The sequence below is a fragment of the Lepisma saccharinum genome, chromosome 3, assembly GCF_977018435.1.
Source record: "Lepisma saccharinum chromosome 3, izLepSacc3.1, whole genome shotgun sequence".
Lineage (NCBI taxonomy): Eukaryota > Metazoa > Arthropoda > Insecta > Zygentoma > Lepismatidae > Lepisma > Lepisma saccharinum.
In genome coordinates this window covers 118,911,774-118,931,663 of record NC_139231.1, presented here as the reverse complement: position 1 = coordinate 118,931,663, position 19,890 = coordinate 118,911,774, and the positions used below count along the sequence as shown (strand labels likewise).

The 19,890-nt window shown below is 34.3% G+C and overlaps 1 protein-coding gene across 19 annotated transcripts in view; it reads left to right on the top strand.

The window, feature by feature from the left end:
* ATP8A (ATPase phospholipid transporting 8A1) overlaps positions 1-19,890 on the top strand; it is a 293,688-nt gene that overhangs the window by 265,569 nt on the left and 8,229 nt on the right. For 12 of the 19 annotated variants that reach the window (XM_083119296.1, XM_083119290.1, XM_083119280.1 and 9 more), the window contains 2 exons: positions 6,729-6,830; positions 19,054-19,175. In XM_083119296.1, the coding sequence (XP_082975422.1) occupies positions 6,729-6,830; positions 19,054-19,175 (224 nt within the window). Of the gene's footprint in view, positions 1-1,771; positions 3,132-6,728; positions 6,831-14,377; positions 14,484-16,985; positions 17,014-17,069; positions 17,102-19,053; positions 19,176-19,890 lie in introns of those variants that run through there. The other 7 variants (XM_083119286.1, XM_083119285.1, XM_083119294.1 and 4 more) reach the window with 7 other exon arrangements.

Sequence of the window (19,890 nt, the reverse complement as noted above, 5' to 3'; positions counted from 1 at the left end):
AAACTATATTTTTACGTTAATGAAGGGTCCTATGGTAATCTAACTCAAGCCTAAATAATAAAATTAATTCTGAACCTCTAAACTATGAACTTGTTAAGTGAGATTAAAAAATTCATCTTTTGGGAAAAATGCTTTATACTGGAATTGGAAAAATAAAATATTAATTTTGATATTTATGTGTTGTACTTTGATATATGGAACATACTTTCATAAAATAATGGGAGAGCATAAATTGAAAACAATACAGGTTGAATACATATTTCAATTCTTCACTGTAACCTTTTAGTTTTAGTTATTTCTGTTCACTATCATTTGTATTTTATTTTAAAGGACATTACAAATTAATTTTATTATTTGAAGAATGCTGTCAGGTGAATTAATATAACAATGATGTACATTTCTATAAATTGTTGGGTATATTTTGTGAGGATATTTGTTTTGAATTAGCTGATTTAATCATTTCAGTAGCTAATTATCATTTCACAAAAATAAACATGAATCAGTTATATGTGTATATATTGTAAAGTACATATTGTTAAATATATGCATTATCATGTAACTTTTTGAGAATATAGTAGAGATTGGATCAGTTAAGAGATTGATAGAGATTATCTGCCAATAATGTCACATATGGAACATCAGTAAATTTTCTGATAATTATAGTGATCTGATATTTGTATAAATTAACTTGTAACTTGCTTCCATAAGTCTATTATACACGATACAAGCAAAATTCATGTGTACTGTTTTTATTACATTTCTAAGCATGTAGTTTCTTTGTAAGGCTGTGTATCCATTCACAGTTCGGTCCCTAACAACCATTGTTCTGCTGTCTGTTTCAATGCTCTGCAGATGTCTGAATTTGCGGCATGAGCAGAGTCGAAGGGTAGAGGTGCAGATGGAGATGCTGTAGCACTACGTTAGGCAGCCATATCCCAACTATCAAATCACGGGGGCAATGTTCATTGGATAGACAATGTATAAACTCAGTGGCAGTTCAATATTATATTAGTAGCACTGGATTTATAATAACTGTTGAATTTACAGTTTTGAGCATGGTGTTATTTCACTTGTGTGCTGTGCTCCTGCACGTTTGTTGACCCTAGAGCATGGTGTACTAACTGGTGAGGAAAAATGGCAGTGTATTTTGATTCACACACAGAATAGAACTGGAAACATTGCAACCGGGGGTGTACAGATTTGGGCACTGACTCAGATAAGACCTAATGAGTCATTCTGAACTAAGTGTTTTCAGTTTGGATTATCAGCAAATTTTGTATTGGTACCCTGTAGGCATCAGTAAAATTTTCATCTTGATATATCTCTTACTATCTACATTATGTAGATATTGTTTTGAAGCTTTTTCGTTTTTGCATCAGAGTGTAGACATGTGACATTCTTGGCAGAATTTACAACAAACTTAATTCAAATATGTAATTTAACTAGTATTTTCAAAGTAATTAATTATACTTTCATAGATAAATCTGGTATTTTCCACAAATGAAAGTAAATGATCTCTCTTAAATGGTACATCATTGTTATTTAAAGCTTGGCATAGCTGACTTAAATTTCACTGATTTCATTTTCAAGAAATATGATTTAATATTTGAAACAAGATAACATTTTCTTTTTATTTTCTTTTTCCTTTATAATATTATTTCTTAGTTGTCTTGTTTTATTATTTCTTTGCATTCTTCTCATCTGGAATTGCAAAATTTTGTTTTCTTAGAAATGTTTTGTTTAATTTAAATGGTGTTTCACTTTTTTGTAGTTTCTTGTTTATGACTTGGGAAGGTGAACCTCAACATATAACAAATCTTCCAATGTAGTCAAGACCTGTGCACCTAATATACCTGTTTCCCTTCTGGTATGTTGCATAGTGTGGTTTGAGTTTTGTGCTGTCTGGTGGTGGAAAATTTGGCATGCCTGCAGTGTTTTGATTGAGAAATCAAAGGAAGCATTCCAGGAGCTGGACATGTATTTAGTGGAAGCATGGTTTGTTGTACAAAAATAATGGATTAAGATTCGTGTAAACTTATGCAAGTAAGGCTAATGCATATTGAATATCAGTAGGTGGATAACAGACTTTTTCTTGCATGCTTGTACAGTGAAATGGTAACCTGATAAGATCCTGTACCTTTCAGTATTATCATGATAATCTCAATTTTATATAAGATTTACTGTATAGTAACGTAACACTGTAGCGGCACCAAAACTACTCATGCTTGAAGGTTTGTGTATTAAATATAAACGTACTTATTGAAAAGAACTCTTCAGTAACCTGTTTGGAATAGAGAGAATTTTTACATCAGGTAAAGTAACAAGCATCTTTGTCTTAACTTTTGCATGTGTTTGGTTTGTGCATGCTTTGTAGTTAATTCCAGTGGTGGTGGTGGTGTTTTAATTTTACATGTGAAGGTGATAGATCTCTGGTGACAGTACTGCATAAGAGTAGTAATTGCTTCATTGTGATATGTGACGTTTGAAGCATTCCGTCCATATTACCCATGTATCCACTCCATTTCTTGCCTGTGTAATTCATCAAAATATGCAAACTTTCAGCAGTGAGAATTATGTTGATTTCTGTAGCAGACAGTTTCATCTACACATTCTAACTTGTTATATGTTTTCCACAGTTATACCTGTATCACGGTATATCATCACATGTTATGAAATTAAGATCAAGGTTCATGGCTATTATGAGCGCAGATCATGCATACAAATAAATTAATATTTAATCACAATGCTCTTTAAAATTACGTTTCTAACAAAGCAAAAAGAACAGCTATTTTATTATTAACTTCCTCAAATAAGCAATGAAATTAGAATAACCTTCATGAAAAGAATTAGGATTATGCTAAACCATTCTAATATTGTCCAAACTAATGCTTAGATCTGACATTTTTCTTGGAAGTGCTTTTGATAAAAAAGTCATGAGCCATACGCTACACAATGTAGAATTTTTCTACATATTATATAAGATTTTTTATGTAAATAATGATATATTTTTTTAAAAAACGTCTTTGTGAAGGGGGACTCTTGCAGTAAAGTACAATGTGCACATATTTGTATGTTCATATATTGTCAAGATGGTGTGTTAAAAGTGTAATAAAGTGCTATTTTTATGTTTTTATTTTTTTGTTTTATTTTCATATTAATGATTGTATATTCTCACAGGTTTACGAGTAATTTGTGTTTGAATTTTTGTACCCTTTTAGAATTAATAATTGTACTATAGTGACCAGCTTATTTGTTATTTCAGTTTTAATATTTTAGCTTCACAATGATTAGAAAAATCTCATGAGAGTTTCACTAGACTTAGGGCAGGATCCAGCCTATATCCCCATGGATATGTTTAGGTCCAGAGAGTTTCAATGCAAATTTGTGTTTCAGACCCATAAGATTAACAGAAAAACTTGGGGAGACATCTTGATATTTTGTTGCAACATCTTTTGTATACAACTGAAGCATAAATCTACATGGGGTTTACTTGAAAAGAAACAGAAAAAATAGATGCTTCATTTTGGAAAAATGGTTGACATTTGCCAGTGATCCAAAATAGACTTTTTTAAAAATTTTCCAATAACGAAAGCCTAGATTTTGGCTATATTCAATTTTTTTTGGCAGTTCATAGAATTTAATTTAGATTTATTTTAGCAATCGTTGTACAATTTTATGATAACCAAATGGTGAATACGTTACTCTGATTCCAAAGTGGGTGCTTTTACAGGCTTATCGACTCTGGGCATGGACGTCCACAGGATTTTTTCCAGTGAGGGGCAAGGAAGGTATATTTTTCCAGGGAGGAAGGGGCAAGCGAAGGCAAATTTTCCCAAAAAATAGTGTTGTTCCCTAAAAAACATTGCTTAAATTTGAATGTATGGTGTTCATGCAATAATTAACACATATTATTGTGGCTAAAATTAAATTATATGTGTGAAATACATATTTTTTGGTTGACTTTCCATGGCCCCCCTTGCCCCCCATTCTGGATGCCCATGACTGGGAAAACCTATATTTTGGACACACCAAAATATAGGTTACAGTTATTTTTATGAATCTACTCTTTTTCAAAATAATGGACAGGCTACTTGAAATCAAATTTGGATATCTTTTATAGATTTATTGACTTCAAAAAGCTTGATTTTGACTCCAAATTCAAATTTTTAGACCAATGAGTTACAAGATGAGGTAGATTTCCTTCATGAATCTGCCATTTTTCTATTGTGTTTTATAAATGAATAAACTATTTCGAACCAAATTTGAATGTCCTTTTTAAATTTTTTGGCCCCCAAAACCTAGATTTGACCTTAAAAGTAGATATTCTAAATCAACTGAATCAATGATAAATCAGGGGTCCCAAGTTCGATACCCGGTGGAGGCACATAGTAGTTCGGATCCCACTTTAAACTGTAGGTCCAGTCCCGATTAGCCTTACTGTGCATAAGTGGACTTAAAACAGAAGATCAATCAATCAAAGATAAATCAAACTAATTAAACAAATCAACCATTTCAAAAAATGCATCTAAAGAAATGTTGTACCAAAATCAAGATGTCTACCCATGTTTTCCTGTTGCTCCTGTAGGTCTGAAACATGTATCTGCAGAGAATCTTTCTCTGTACCTAAACATTTCTACAGCGGTATAGGTTGGATCCAGCAATAATTGTGACTTTCCTTTATGTAAGGACCAATAAATGATTAGGTTGGTAAAAAAAAGGGGAAGGAACAGTCACCAACAAATAATCAAAACTGAGTATTTCATGTCTGTAAGGGTAAGATAACAACATGTTATTTGGAATAGATTATACACAGGGCTGCAGTCAATATACACATGTGTAAAGAAAATGTGAAAGTTTGCTTTAATAGTACTGAATGTGCTTTGTCACTCTGCAAAGATCAAGTGAAGATTAGATTATTGCCTCGCACTCTGAAGTTTTAGCTTCATTTGTTTCCACTGCTGACTGTTACGGTGGATTCAAGTTGAGGAGACTCTCAGAGAGGGAAGGTGTGTAAACAATTTCTCACATGCCCTCCCAAACATATCAGATGTTAGAATGGTGTATATCGAAACAAATATTCAGTATTTGTCAGGTTTTTGTTATTTCTTTCTTACTATCTTCTTTAACTCACTCTGAGGATGCAATGCAAAATATCTGCTGTTACTAGAAAGTAAAACCAGAAGTATGATGCCCATCATTCATGAACAAGAATAAGAAAATTATATAAACGTACAGAGAGGAGAGGCAATGATAAATAATGAAAATGGAAGGAAACTGTGAACACTTACCAGTAGCATTAGATAAAAAGTCACTGTTACCAGCTGACTGACTTGGATGGTGGAATGGAAAATATGGGAGCTTGAAACAAATGAATTTAGGAGACTGCTTGCACCTCAGTGAGCACCTGCACCAGTAGTGAGCATGTGCTCACATTTTTATATGACTGAACAAGTACACAGGTACCGAGTGGGCACAATTAAAGTTCCCCTACTCCGAACCCTCTGAGCCCGTTCAAAACAACGAATTGCGCTAGAACTTTGTATAGAGGCTCTTGAGACCATGGGAAAGCGAATGCTGACGGAAAAAGGAATAGTTCAAATTTTCACCACCAGGTGGAAATGTGGTGCTGAAAATTAAATTTTCCCTACTCGGAGCCTTCTAGAGCAAGGGTCTTGAACTTGTCAGACAATGCGGGCCACATTAACAATTTCAATGACAATTACTTATAATACATATCCTGCATTGAAACTTTTTTTTTTTTTTACTTAATCTGGTTTTTATGTTAAGTACTTATTTTTCAAACGGGCACGGGCCACGGCAAAGGACTCTGCAGGCCACCTCTGGCCCACAGGCCGTAGGTTGAAGACCCCCTGTTCTAGAGCCTAGTTGAAAAAATGGATTGCGCTAAAACTTGGTGTAGATGCTATGGAGTCCATGGGGAAGTCAATGCTGATGAAAAAAGAGTCGTTCAAATTTTCACCACCCAGTTGAAGTCTGGCAACCAGTAATTTGAGTTTGTCAGTACAGCAGTGTTCAATACGCACCCTGTGAACACGAACAACCCTTTGGAAGTATAAGACAGTGTGATCAATGGGCGCACGAAGTGTTTCCCATGGTGTTCACTGTGCACCAGATTTCAGCATCACATTTCAACCTAATGGTGAAAATTGTAACTTTTTTCATGAGCATTCACTTCCCCATGGTCTCCACAGTCTCTACACCAAGTTTCAGCGCAATCTGATGTTTTGAACAGACTCCAAGTAGGGCAACTTTAATTGTGGCTACCCGGTATGTGTGTATTTCACCACGTCATAAAAAGTTTATATATATGTGAGAAGTCCAGTTTGGAAACTCTGCAAGGGAGTATTTATATTTAATTCATAAGAAAATAGAATGCATGCTAACTTCTTGAACACCCACTCCACTATCACTGATGCATGTGCTCATGAACGAACACTTCCTTATTTTTATTGCCATGACCCATGGCTTGAGTCATATCCAGGTAAGATGGGGGAAAAGGTAAGTGAAAGTTGTATATTTTTATCTGCTATTTCAAAAAACACACTTAAACTAGTACAAGTTAATAGATGCACTCATCCTTCATTATGATTTGTAATGGCATACAAATCAGATTGATAATCTTCCTGGAGCAGCAGGTACTTTGGTATATATAATCAAAGTATATTTTGTGCAAAACTGTTAAGAAATTATTATTACTTGATTTGCAGAATACACGCTACAGCATTCAAATCCCTAACAGAAGCAGTTAGGGAGAGTGAAATCAGGAAGACTGATCCAGCCAAAGTGATTCTGAAAGAACCGAAGCATAAGTAAGTACTTACAGCTGTTAGTAAATACCATACCATAATATTTTTAAAAAAATAAAATGGATTGACAAATTTAAATTCAAATATGCAGGTGTCATTTAAATGAAATTGCAATGATCAGTGAAGAATTTGTTGTTTTAAGTCCACTTTATGCACAGTTAGGCTAATCGGGACTGGACCTACAGTTTAAAATGGGATCCAAACTACTGTGCCTCCGAACCTGGGACCCCTTGATTACACGGTGACGACATTACCACTACACCATCGGGGAGTATCAGTGAGTGAAGAATTTTATGTCATTTTCTTGGTTGTGTCATAAAGTACTTTCCGGAAAACATGTTTTAATTCAATTATTGTAAAAAATTCGATCTTAGTTGAAAATGAGCTAATTTTTAAATTTTTCCAGAAATTCAAATTTAAGAACTTTGGTGGTAGAAGATATTGAGTGGTCAACTCATGATCTTGCCCTCGCCTGCAGATTGGACACAGCCATCTCACCCAAGGTCACTTGCTGCATGGGCTGAACCTTCCAATGCCTGTAATATAATTTTAAGTGTTCATCATATTCTTATTGAATGTGTTGATTTTACTTTTCTCAGACAGACTTTTAACCTGCCCATCAGTTCATCATCTCTGTTCGGAGATGATAAAAATGTTTTAAGTCATGTTTATAGCCTTTTGAGAAACTGTCAGGTAAGGATTTGAGATAAGGGTATTCCCCAGTGTACATTGAAGGGTGCAAAATGGCCATATGTGCGGGTGCATCATAAAATTTTAATTCATCATCATTGCCACAAAAGACCTAAGTTGAACGAAATTGTAGCCTAAGCGTAGGTAGTAATTGTCTCTCCATTAATTTATCCATGGCATCACAGTTAGCAAACACTGACAGAGAAGTAGTGGTTCAGCCTCTCTAGATGTGTAATCAAATTATACAACCTGTATATTACATTCAGTTAACATGGATTGATAATTCTGCCTACTGTGGAGAGATTTCTTTGAATAATGTTTCCAATGAACTGTAATTTTTATTATCAAATCGGGATTACTACGTTCATCTCATGTAATTTCTTATCTTTAAGAAAAATGCATCAGAAAATGTGGTCATGCATTTCATCACTTTCATCTAATCATCATTTGTCATCATTGTGATTAATCAAAAGTGCCAGAAAAGTGATTCAAACTTAACACAAATACAAGACACATATGTTGAAATTCATTAAAGTATTGAAAAAAACTAAGGAAATTATTAGCATAGAAAATGAAGTTGAAAGATAGTATCAAGGCATATTTCTTCTATTCTAATGAATGTGTTTCACTCGTTCACCTTGAATTGTGTATTCCCCATAAATTAAATATTTAATCTTCGTGTATGTGGCACCACTGACCAACAGCTGAATTTTAGCTTGTTAACAATCATGAAAGCATTTTCATTTACTTGACCCTGTTTTCTTTTATGTACATTTGAATTAAGTCATATTTTAATCTATCAGTATTAAATTCAATACATTATTACAACCTGTTTAAAATCATTTTGCAAAAATTTATCAAAGTGTATTTGTAATTCTTTCATTGGTTTCCAAAAATGAACTGCATGGGTATATTTAAGTTATACAGTTTGTTGATGTTGCATGTTTGTTGTTGCAAGGACCATCCATTGTTGTTGTAAATTTTTTCTTTGTATCCATTTCATCTGAGAGGGAAAGAGTGACTTCAAGCTCATTGAGCTAGGATTGGTCAAAAAATCTATTACATGTTTATGTATTACTTTCTATATTAGAAAGTAATTTTGGTTTCATACTTAGAGTTATTGACATATACATGAAATGAGGTAGCTAAAACAAGAGTTCTTGTTAGGGACAGAATATTTTCTACTTATAGAAGAAATTTTGCAGATGAACAGGTTTATTTCATATTTAATTGTAAATCATTAATCGAAATATGCTCAAGGAAATGATCTATTCAAAAATTCATGGTACGAAATTGAATATACAATATGTTGAAAATACTCATTATTTTAACAAATTAGCAACATAAGAAAATTAAGAATTTTATGTTCTCATACTAAGTTATATTTCTTCTTGCAAGAATGAATCATTGCAAATGGTTAAAAATGTTGACATATCTTGCTTGTATGGTAACATGAGAAAATTTGTTAAATTTGCTATTCACCTTAACAATAACATACATATTACTTTTTGCGACTTAGAGAGGTTTTAAATATTGTCTTAAAATTAACTTAAGTCCTCTTCAGTAAATGTGGGATCATCATACCAAGTGCAACATGCTGAGAATGTGTAAGGATATATGAGGAAAATAATGACAAATGCATGTATGACCTCACAAAAAATGAAGATGACTTCATAAAAACTTTAAAAGTGTATGTTAACATTTTATTTTATGGCAGTTTTTGTTTCTTGTTAAATTTATAAACATGATATTTTTGTATATTTTAAGTGAATTATTCATATATTCAGTTTTTTAATTACCTCAGGGTTCATATGATTTCTTATGCATTGAGAAGTACTTTTACTTATCGTTTTACTATAATGTGGTGGTGGTGAATTCAGTTTATCATTCAAATACACATTCAGGCTACATTCTTAATACATATTTCGTAAGTTTCACTTCTTATAAATTATGCAGCTTAATTTTCTCAATTTCTAATTCTAATCGTCTGTCTCATTTGTAAATACTTTCTCTTGATTGTATTGTTTGCTTCATTGTTTGAGTATACTACATTTCACTGATTTTTTATAATATTCAGAAGTGTATGAAACTTTTAGTGAAATTGAATACATTAGATCTGGTAGCTTAAGTAGTTCCAGGTTTGGCTCCAGTGGAAATTCACTCTCGTAGAATGCACACAAAACTGTAGGTCCTTTCCTGGATAACATCTGTGTTTATATAACTTGGAGCATTTGATTAGAACTTAATTACATACACTTTGAACTTTGATATTGTTGAAGGTTTTTTTCACTGCTGTTTTGTTTTTAGCCAAAGATGAAAAAATGTCAGTCAGCAATAGTTATTTACTGCTGCACAAGAGATAATTAAGTTGAAATACTCTCAAGTTGTGATTAATCGTGGAGTTTATTGATTACCTGAAATAAATGCCAGAAATAGTGTCTGCCTGTCTGTCTACTGATATAAATGGCCCAGTCTAAACATTTTCAAATCACGATTTCTCATATCACTGTCACATATATACAATTGTAGACAATTTATATGAGTTCCTGCTTAGATGAATGATTAGTGGTCTCGCCTTTTGCGGGAACGGTCTCTGGTTCAACCCCTGGTGGAGTTTAAAAATGTTGGTGTTGGGAACTATTTAAAGCAATAGTAGTGGACTCTAGTCTCAAATGACAGACAACAGTGGTGATGGGACTCGATGCACTGACCACAAACCATCCACTTGGCAGGGTCTACCCTCAAAGGGCTGTTGCGGCATGGAGTTTAGTTGGGACAATTTATATTATGTTCTGAAGAAATTTGCATGTCCACCAAATCTGCACATATTCAGTATGTTTTAGAAAGGAAAAATAAGGGCTCAGATTATCTTAAATAATTATTAAATATTCCATAAAATATAACTGATTAGGTAGATCCTGCAGTTAGGAGTTGTAATGATAATCCTTGGTGGTAACATTCCTCAGAAACATAAAGATAATCTTCAAACTAATAAATGTAGATTAGTTTAGTGTATTATAGAGTTAACATATGGACAAGGTGCAATACTGAGTGAGGAATTTTATTGCAATAGCTTTTCTGCAGATATCTTTTGTTTGAAACAAGCCGTGAATACTCTCTCTTAGTCTAAATGTTTCTGAATATCAGCTACCAAAAATCAGTGAAATGATATGTAGATACCTGCCAAAATAGTAAATCTACATCCTTAGTTCCGTTTGTTAATCTTTTGCATTTGCTTATCAAGGAGTTAGACAATACTGTAGAAAGTTCTACCAACTGAAACTACTTGCTGCTTTTGAGGGAAGGGGAAGGGTGTCTGCTTTTATGTTCCTAAAATGGAAAAAATAGTTTAGAAGTATTGTTGCCTCTTGTTTTTGTAACCTAGTTTCATGCTTCAAATTTCCTTCTTTTTCTTGTTTAGTGATTTATGTGTACATTTATGCTCACGTGGAGAGGACATTTTTTTAGTCGTCCTAACTTAGATGAGACATAACTGATGATATGCTTCAATGTTTTACAAACATAAAATGAGATAATTTGCTTACCCTTGACATTTATCTCTTTGCCTTAAAAAATTTACCACCTTTCTTAGAAGGAACTTGGCAGCAACTGATCCACATACTCCAAGATTTAACTGATAGGGCAATATATTCCATTATTATTCATTTTTATTCTGTTAATCTTTTTATGGTTATATTCTAAGAGGGGAAAAAGAACAAAGTGTCATAGGCAAGTATGATGAAGTACTACAAAACTATATCACTTGCACTGGAAAACACAATCATATGGAAATTGTATTTCCTTCTTCATTATATCAAGAGATTTGTTAAGTTGATTCAGTCAGATAGATTTAATAATATATAAATTTCAAGTTTTGCTGAAAAGACAGTATTTTTTTTTAAAAAAAAAACTTGAATAGAGCTACAATTGTTTCTCACAGAATTATTATCTGTGTACAACTACCCATCCATTACATGCAATAAAATGTAGTGAATACAATTAAAATTTTTGTAATATTTTATGTCAGTAGGAAATGTTATTTGACAGAACCACTTTAAACAATTAACTGGTAATTAGTAGATCTGAAATGTAAATATCCCAAAACAAAACCAGCAAACATATTGTATAATATATTACTGTATTATATATGCAAGCTTTGTAGAGATTCAGTTCATATTATGAAACTAAAAGATCACCCAAGCTTGTATTGATTTTGTACTTGTAATTTGTGCAATACTTTTTGAAAGCAAATTTTGAGAATGCTTCATTGATTTGCAAGCCTCGTTGCTGAAATTTTCTAACAGACATTGGTTTACTAATGTCACTACGTTCCAGATTATGTAGTTAATACTCATGCAAATATTCTTCTTGATGAGTAAGGAGAATTTGAAATGCATATTTATCTTCTTTTTTCAAAAATCATAAGTAACCGTGTAATTCATTAGAGTACAAATGATTTAATCTTGGAAGAACAAAATGGATGGCATATACTGTTGAATTCCCATTGCGACAAGGCTTTTGTGTGGGCAAGTTAAATCATTTTATAAGTGTGTATGTATATATATATATATTAGACAGCATTATAATATTTAGTTCCAGCTCAACTTTCAAAACATTTTTTCATTCATTTTAACAATTTTCATGTCCCAAAATTTATTTTATGGGCTCATGCACAGTTATCAGTTTGAATGCTTTTCCTTATACAATTATATAATTTGAAGTTCCTAATTATATATTGCATATAAACTACAAGTAAATTAAAGTCTAGTGCTATGCCAGTTGATGCTGGGAAGTGAAGGAAAGCATCCAGATATTTTTTCTTTTTAATCTTACATTTTCCCCAGAATTGATAAGCAGAAATTGGCTTCTGTCTACTTTGACATTAGATCAATTGGATCATTATTACCAGAATTTATATATTAAAAAAAGAAAAAACAATATGGCCAAACACTGAATGCAAATGCATTGCCATCCATATTTGATCACTATTTTAAAATGTAGACACGCAAACAAAATGCATAGTAAGATAGAATGCAAGCATGCAGAGCACACGAAAAATATTTTCTCATCACAGTGCATGAGTGGGTTTTCGAGTAATTGAAGAAATAAAAATTACTTCTACGTCTACATACTTTGATCATCATTTTTTTTAGCAAAACTACAAATCGATGAGTAGTATTTTTGAAGTATATTTTTAAAATAGGTATGTTTGATGAAGAACATACATTATATAAATGTGTAATTGATTATAGAATAGCATTTCAGCTTAATTATATTTCTAGTTTGGTTATTTTACATCTGTTTTCTACCTCTTAGGTTAATTGCAAAGATTCAGCTCAAACTTATACTTCTTCATTGTAATACATGGGTGAATCAAAAAGTAAGTTACACCCCCCTGTAAAAAACAAACAAATATTGGACGAAAACGCATGAACATTTAAGTTTTTCAATGTAGTCACCAAGGTGTTCCAAGCACTTTTTGTATTGTGTGACCAGTTTTAGGATTCCTTGTGTGTAAAAATTCCATCCAATTTCTTTGAACCACTTTGAGACGCTTCCTGCACTTCCTCATCTGACGCTAAACACTGACCCCCTAGGTCTTGTTTGAGAGGACCGAAAAAGTGGTAGTCACAGGGTGCCAAATCTGGGCTATAGGGAGGATAAGCCCACACTTCCCACTTGAATTTCTGCAGTAAATCCTGTGTGACACCAGCTGTATGGGAGGGTAGCATTGTCGTGAAGAACAACAACCCCATCACTCAATCTTCCGGGTCTTCGATCTTTAATGGCTTTTCTCAGCTTCTTTAAAGTCTCACTGTAAACAATGCCTTCGGAATCGAAGAAGATCGTCAGCATGACCTTTCGAACCGTTGGACAGGTTTTGGCTTTTCTTGGTGGTAGTGAATCCTTGTGTCTCCATTCCATGGATGCTCTCTTTGTCTTGGGAGTGTATTGGTGCACCCAGGACTCATCTCCTGTGATGATTTTGTTCAGAAACTGTGGACCATCCATGGAATAATGCTAAAGAAATGACAGCACAGCATCAAGACGTTGATTTTTGTGCCCGTCGGTTAACAAGCGCAGTACCCAGTGAGAGCACAGTTTACGATAACTCATCTGATCACGAATCAGCATAGACACACTACCATAGGATATGTTCAGTTCACTTGCAATCTCTTTAATTTTCATGCTGCGGTTAGCAGCAATGATTGCATTCACACGCTCCACGTTGTCAATAGTGTTCACAGTTGCAGGCTGCCCGACATGCAATTCGTCATTCACGTTCAATCTTCCCTCTTCGAACATCTGGCACAATTTTGCGATCATGGAGCGTGACATCGCATTCTCACTATACACCTCAACAATTTGGCGATGGATTTCACTCCGATATGCCTTTGTACCCACAAAAATCGGACGACAGAGTTCACCTCAATGTTGGTCGCCACCTCAATACGACGTGCCATACTCACACTGTGACTACTCGCATACTAAACCAGCTGAAGCACGACTGCTTCTGGTGTGTGAAGAAAACATTCCAGACAGTGGTGCCACCAAGCGTGATTATTTTATCTGTCTTAGTACAGGAACATGGGTCGGGTACTTTTTGATTCACCCTAGTATATGCCATTGGCAGTACAGTAAAATTTCAACAATTATTGACGATATGAAAGAGCGGTAATTTCTTCCTCTTTCAGCTGGAATGCTACATGAAAAAAATATATAGAGAAAACTATTTAGTTTATTGTTGCCCAGCATTTACGTAAAAAACCGTAACAAAATAATCGTGGTTTCCTTGTAATGTGCTACTGCCATTTTTTTTACCAGTGCTGATGTTTGTTTTCCCATGTGATTTTTTGCAGTGGGTTTATTTAATGTTCTCACATGTTGTGTGCCTCATACAAACTGGTGTCAAGGTTGCCGCATGTGGTCATGCCTGTCATGGTGGCTTGTCAGTTTGACTGTTTATGCCAAAACTGACTGTGTATAGCCAGTGTTATGCCCAGAATGAAAGGTACATGTGCACAGAATGTACTGAGCCAATGCCTTCTTAAAGCCTGCACAGTGGTGTCACATGATAGGTATGTGGATAATACGGTGTCAAGTCATTATTTGTATTAATACTGTTTATAAGAAAATACCTTACAGCTTAATTGTAACCCTATTAATATAATAAATAGCAGTTTGCATGACCCTAAAACATAACGCACCATATAACCTTGATTTTTGGGATCTCAAAATGTTAGGACTTGGTGGAATTTTGTATTTTTCCCCCCCTCAGAAAACAGTCAGTGAGACATTTGTGAAATGTTGACTTTTTGGACTCCTGAATTGTCAGAAAATTTCAGTGATTCGTGAATTCTGACATTTTGGGAATCGCTACTCTTTATGATATCTTAAATGTTTATTGTGGATGTACTGAGTAATATGAGGTTTCAGTATTGTAAGTCCCGCACTGTGGCCTTGCGATCTAATCCACCAGACTTTGGGCTCGGGTTATGGGGCGTGAGCTGGTTCAAGTCTCCTGAGGGTAGCATAACAACTTTTCTCCTGAGATTTTGACCAGTGAATGGGACCGGTGACCACCCAACATCGTGAGGATATTGGGAAGCTACATACGAGTAGCGTAACGTGGTCACGGAAACCTACAACAATGGTTGGGGGGTGTTGTGCTGACTACACATCACCCCGTAACTAGTTCAATGATTGTCCACCTCTGTTGAGGCATCTGTGAGTGAGGCCGGTAGTCATTAGGTAGGCCTTGGCCCTCAAGGGTTATTGCACCACAGATTATGTTATATTCAGTATTGTAAATATTTTAAAGAATTTTGAGAAATATATGTTGGAGAAATTGGCAGGCAAAGGGAGGAGCATTTTTTCCATTCATTAATACTTAATGAATGATTAATGTGTAAAAAAATATAGTATCGCTTTGGATGAATTTTGGTGAGTACAGTACTGCATTGGTGGTTACAGTTCATAAAGCTGAAATTGTGAGTTCCAGCATGGCTTGTTTATGGTCAGGACAAGTCAGACATTTCCATGTGTGGCAACCTTTAGTGACTAAATGCAAGCCAGTTAGTTCCATTGTCGATACCCGTAATAAATGGCCATGGTCAAAACTGATTATTGCAGTGAATATTGGATCTTCACCATTAGTTATAAATTTTAAAATTATAGGGAAAATTCCTGAAAGGTTGCATCCAAAGAAGTTGATTTTGTGTTTGCATGAATGAAGGTAATCAATACAAATTAACTCATTCATTGTTACACACGCTTTTGAAATATTACAGTCGATTTTACCAAATTTCCTGCATCTGACAAAGCTACAAGAAAATTGGAAAAGTCTCTCACAATATTTTGAAAACCTGAGTTCAGTACACTAAAGGTTTTGTAGTGAAACAGTTAGAAGCGTTTTGCATTGGCTAGTATTGGACTAATATTTTCAATTATTTGGAATGTCTTGGATGCTGTAAAATAATATATGCTTGCTCACAATAATTCTTGTCTCTCTTTCTCTCTCTGTCTATTTCTACTCTTCCCACTACATGTACATGCATGCGCATATATTATATGTTGCAAGAAACCTATATCTGCCATGAAATGAAGGGAGAAGTACATAAATGAATAGACCTACATTAAACTTCTTGCGTACAATGTCCTTTATTACTACAGAAGTATGGGCAAATTGGTAATGTTTTAATGAAAAATATAATTATGCTCCCTTCCTCTTCATGCCGGAGGTTTTTTGTGCTCCCTTTTACAACCTAATTGCTTTGCCATGTTCACTAACATTTCAAATGGCGAGCTTATGGTAGATAAAACTGTGCTTAATGGTGTGAATATGGTCTGGGTGGTATGTGGTAGCAGCAGTATGCATCTGTAGTTCTGTTCCCAGAGCAAAACTATTGCTTCTGCTTTCCTTCCACAACAATACAGAGAGATCACAAAGTAACACTCGCTGAAGCACATGTACACCAGTCTTGTTTCTTCCTACACTCTTCTTTTCCAATTTGTCATCGATCTTTCTCCATACAGCACACTTAATCTCAGTCATTGCAGAAATGTTGCAATATTCCATTTACATCGCAAATACATTACAGGATGTGTGTGTGATTTGTGCGCTGTATGGGACTAAGCACATGTGTTACAAATGGCACGTCAGCTTTCTGTGTGGGTTTAGTTGTGAAAATTGCTACCTGCACAGAGTGACAAGGTCTGATGAAAATTGGAGTATATTTAACACTAAACACAAGCACAGTTTCGTACAGCACACTGAATAATATTTCCCTATGCATAGTAGTATATTGTAAGCAGCGAAAGCTCAGACTACGAGATCACTTGAGCTCTGTGGTAACTAAAGCAAGCATATAAAAGAAAAGAAAGAAAAAAATATAGCATCTGTGTTTCATCTCCTTCATAGCTCCTGTATGTTTGTTTTGCACTTCTGAAACCTATTGTATTTTGCAGTGTTTGGTCATAGCTGATAAGTGAAAGTGCCATTCTTGCTGTGGTTGTTTGGTAACAGTTGTAATACTTTTCCCCATTTCTCAGCACCCTGCATGCGCTGGAACAGCTAACCAGGTGTAAGTACCCAGTTCCTAAAGAGCTTTTATTTTGTTTGTTGGATTGGTTGTTTCTGTTTTATTTTCTTTGGTACACCTTTTATCTGTTGATTTTTTTTTTACCCTTCCTTTGCTTTGCGGTATGTGTTTTGACGTAGTAGATTTTTAACTTTTTGGATCATGTTAAGAAATAGTGTACCTTTTTAGCGGTACATTATTTTGTTTTTTACTTTCTATACTATCATGTCACAATGCATTGTTTCCACACAAGCTGTGTTTGTAAAGGCAGAATGCACCGTTGGCTCTATTGACGATGCGTTAATTTTTGTATTCAGCATAATGTCTTTTCAATATCACATTTAGTTTGCAGTAACTAGGTTTGGTTGTTATTGTCGTGTCCATTAATAGTATATATATATTAATAAGGACAGTAATTTGTGGAGTATTTAACATTTAGAAAATCAGTATATCTTTGTCTAATCTAACTACTTACAGCAGATGTCATCATAATATGAATCTTAATAGACGTGCTTGATATGGCATAACAGTTTTGTTTAATAATATACAAATAAATATAGAATGAAAATGTTGCTTGAAAACACACAAGCTTAAGAGGAAAGCAAGAAAGGATATTTGCTTTTGGGGTTTCGGTGGTTAAAAATCATATTGTAATTTTATTTTTTCTAAGAATAAAAATCTTATAAGGCATATAATTTGATTTGCTTGAAAGTACAAAAAAATGTTCATGCTTACTGCTGGTGATCACTGTGGTGGCAGTGTTAGAACTGTTTTCCACAGTTACACCTTTTAAACATGTTTAATCTAAGCAAATGTTGAAAGCAGAGAGAAAAGATATGGCTCCAGAGAAAGTTAGGGGGGGGGGCTTGATTTGTTTCAATCCACCATAAATTTACCATTTCATGAAGTAAAATTATTTATGGATGTTTTCTAAAAATGCATGTCAAAATTCAAGGCTCTGCCAACAGATATATAATTTAATTTTTCAATTTTTAGTCCTTTTGCCAGGTGGTCAGATGTCACCCTACCAAGGATCCATAACCCTTTGTATCACATTTCAACTTCATGACAAATCTTCTGACATGTTTCAGTGTGCGAAGTGGGTGATTCTTACACCCTCCTTTTCAGTGATCCTTGTATGTAATACATCATTGAAAGAGAGGAATTTATGTTTTAAGTAAACTTTCTGCACATTAAGGCTAATCGGGAAACCAAAACAGTAATAAGAGAAGTATATTATAGAATTAAATCATGACTGTTACTTGAAAATGTTACCTGAATGAGTAAAATAGTAAATAATAAGAAGAAGAAGAAAGAGAGGGCCAATTTCCTTTGCTTGTCTGGGAATCTATCCAAAAGGCAAACACATTCCATACAAACCGCCAAATTGCCGACCTCTGTGCCAAAGTGGTTAGCACAACATGCTACAATGCCAGGCATCCCATGTTCGAATTCCAGCCTCGTATGGGTATTCTTTGTGAGTGTCCCTACATCAATTTCATCATATTACCACTCATCCTCATCGTCACGATTAGCCAAAACTGGCAGAAAAGTGATGCTAAATAACAAAAACCAAAAACAAACTGCCAAGTCATGGGAACGTAGAAAAGAACCGTGAGTTATGCTAATGGTCATTATATTAGTGAGTATCAAACCTAGGTACCAAGTGTGGTATTTTAACTTTACTTCAATTGCAATTAAGACAAAACAGGGTGCAAAAATGTAAGACTTACATGGAATAAAACACCAATAGCATCTCAAGCAATATTTTCATTATTTCAGTGCATATTGCTTAGCAGTAGTTTCAATTTATGCCATGTGGAGAGTGGAAATGTTTCAATTTAGTATGTTGTGAGTTGCAAACTAATATTGTGTGGAACCATGCATTGGGATAAAATAGTATAAAAGAGTTAGCTGGCTGTAGATACCAGTACCCCACTCAGTCATTTGTTTAGCTCTGAAGGAATGACTACCAGTGACACTTTCAGACTGACTGAAACAGCCAGGCTTCTGAAGAACGTGAAGAATGTCTTCAAACGAACAACTACTCGGGTAAATATGGAAGTTGAGCTGTCTCGTAAGTATCAGATGGGTGATCATTTTTCTTGTATTTTTGTTACATAGATTAGGGTAGTTAGAAGAATTGTAACTACTTAAGATTTGTTGTGTTAGTCTGAATGGGTAGCTAGCAATTTCAAATATAATGTGGATATATCTTACATATTTTTATATACTACATCAGTTAAAACAGTTTAAAAAAGTAACTGAATACTTTAAATTACAACAAGTGCCTTTTAAATTATAATGTATTTCATGAGAGTTTTTTGTCAATTTGCAAAAAAATATATAACATAAATATATATATGTATTGTTTGAATGTCTTACGTGGTATATAATTTGCATAATCGTGACTTTTAAAAATGGACTTGTACAACCAGTTGTGATAATTTTGTCTCATACTTGTATTGAAAACAAGTTCCCATTCGTTAGCAATAGTAAATATTTATTCCAAGGATTTCCATGGGAAGGGAGGGAGGCAATAAAGCCATTTTCCCCACAAAACAGGGCACTAATTTCCTGCAACGATCTGTACCAGTCTTACTTGCAATTACCAGTCCTTTTTAATGCAAATTACTGTGACTGAAATCAAATTATATGTTTGAAATATTGGCTGACATTCATCTTCTGAGGGGGAGGGGGTGGCCCACTCTGCATGCCCATGCCTATTCTATCATTTTCATATGAATGACACATTTGTCAGAAATATGGAGGAAGAAGACAGTGTTTTATTA